The 1994-nt window shown below is 39.2% G+C and overlaps 1 protein-coding gene across 1 annotated transcript in view; it reads left to right on the top strand.

The window, feature by feature from the left end:
- The first annotated feature begins 531 nt into the window (after positions 1-531).
- The window catches only part of LOC140237751 (uncharacterized), a 39018-nt gene continuing 37555 nt past the window's right edge, over positions 532-1994 (top strand). The window contains exon 1 of the mRNA XM_072317684.1: positions 532-544. Within this exon, the coding sequence (XP_072173785.1) occupies positions 532-544 (13 nt within the window). The remainder of the gene's footprint in view (positions 545-1994) is intronic.

Here is a 1994-nt window from a genome sequence, read left to right on the forward strand (position 1 = left end):
TTGATTGACAAATTGCCCTACATCGACGTAAATAAGCACTGAATTGATCAGTGTTTTAGTAGTAGCCATTATAAAAAAAAAATCATGGGGGTACTGCGTAATTATTCAAACCCGCTGCATGCTATAAGGATTAGAACCAATACTTGCTATCGGGCGAAAGCTCGGTGGTCTAGTGGAGATGACGCCTGTCCGGTGATCAGGAGGTCGTAGGTTCGAATCCTACTCGAGTATGTACGCCCGTGATTTTTTATCATGGCTACTACTAAAACACTGATCAATTCAGTGCTTATTTACGTCGATGTATAGGGCAATTTGTCAATCAATTGCAATGAAAACATCTCGACGGAAGAATTTCATGAATTTGAATTCCATTATCTTGTTTTTAAGTCTTCACAGCATCTTTTAAAATTACACTTCATGACTTCAGAAGTAAATTTGCAGTCATTCCCACGGGACTGCATTCCCATTACCACTGTAAGGCAACTTCGAACTGTTCTCTTCTTTTTCTTTTCCTTTTTTATTCGTAACGAGATGTCAGGAACCGGTAAGCATACTTCCATCAGAAACGCAAGACCGGTTCGAGTCCAGATTTAATCTGACCTTGTTGTTCGTACCAAATAGCCATCGTTTCGCTTGAGGGTGCAACACGCAAATCTAATTTTTGCCGTCACAACCATTATTGTAACGCTCGATATAGTTTTTGCCTGCTTTAAGCGTACGCGTCAGTATGCTTGCATTTCAAAACCACAGTGCGGACAGGATAACGCAATAATCACGCAGGGAAAATCTGGGTCTGATTATTTAGCGCCATATACTGGACATTGGAAAAATTGCAACATTCCTTGTACGACGGGTGGTCGCTGTACGTTACCTGCATATAATTTTCTTTCTCTAAAGAGTGCTAACCAAACAAAACGAGCAGCGGTTTTAAGGTCGGCGCAGGTCTTATTCTTGTCCTACTACAGTGAATGCAGAATTTCGGAGGCTGCGGAAAGATGTTTACCATTCTAGTAGAAGGGAAATAAAAAAGAAGGAAGGAAAGGAAAACATTAGAAGTGATTTCTACTTCCCGTGGCGTGTTGTATCTTCGGAGCGTTTTGCTTTCGAGATTGTGTGGCAAGAAGACGTGCTGATTTACTCCCGATGAAAATGATCTTATTTCGGATAGCTTACATTGGTCCATTTTTAAAATTGATAAGAAAGAAGACGTTTATGCATGCTTATTTACAATGGAGACATCAAGGACACATTTATATTTGTCATGGAAAAATCGAGTTCTGTTTGACTTACTATGCAGGGCTATAATTTGCAGTTGATTAGGTTGTACTGTATCTATGTCTTCCTTTTGCAACAACTAAAAACCTCATTATGCATATGCAAATCCTTAATCGTCATAATTCATTAACATTCGTAGACAAATACTGCAGGGGTATTCGTTGACCTAAACTTTGTCCCATAAACACATTGAGTCCTTGTAAACGTACCATAGATTATGAAGATACTTACACGTGAACGCCGTTATAGGGGAATTACACACTGACTACTATGACTACTACTTGACATGCTGTTGTCAAATTTCCCCTGTGAGCAGTGAGTGCGATCGTGACACATTATAACTAGAAATACGCAATCACCCAACAACAAAGAACGCACGGTTGATTTGTTTCATCAGTTGATCACTCTGTTCAGTGATGTGAATGCCATAACACAATACAGAACATAGACAAACACGATAATGAGCTCAGCTCACTGAGCTGTGACGGAAACCGTATTATGAAAATGAAATAATGGACCATTATTACCATACCATACATAGCATCACAGCTACTGCGATAGAACTTGATAGAACTTGTGAAATATCACTGTATGTAAGAACATACAGAACCATATCTCTGATAAGTATTCCCCGGTGCATGCATAATTTAGAACACAACATTATTTCTCATAGCCGCATAATATGGAGTAGTGCGATCACGATCAATCATCAAAAAATG

Source organism: Diadema setosum, chromosome 2 (genome assembly GCF_964275005.1).
Source record: "Diadema setosum chromosome 2, eeDiaSeto1, whole genome shotgun sequence".
NCBI classification, from domain to species: Eukaryota; Metazoa; Echinodermata; class Echinoidea; order Diadematoida; family Diadematidae; genus Diadema; species Diadema setosum.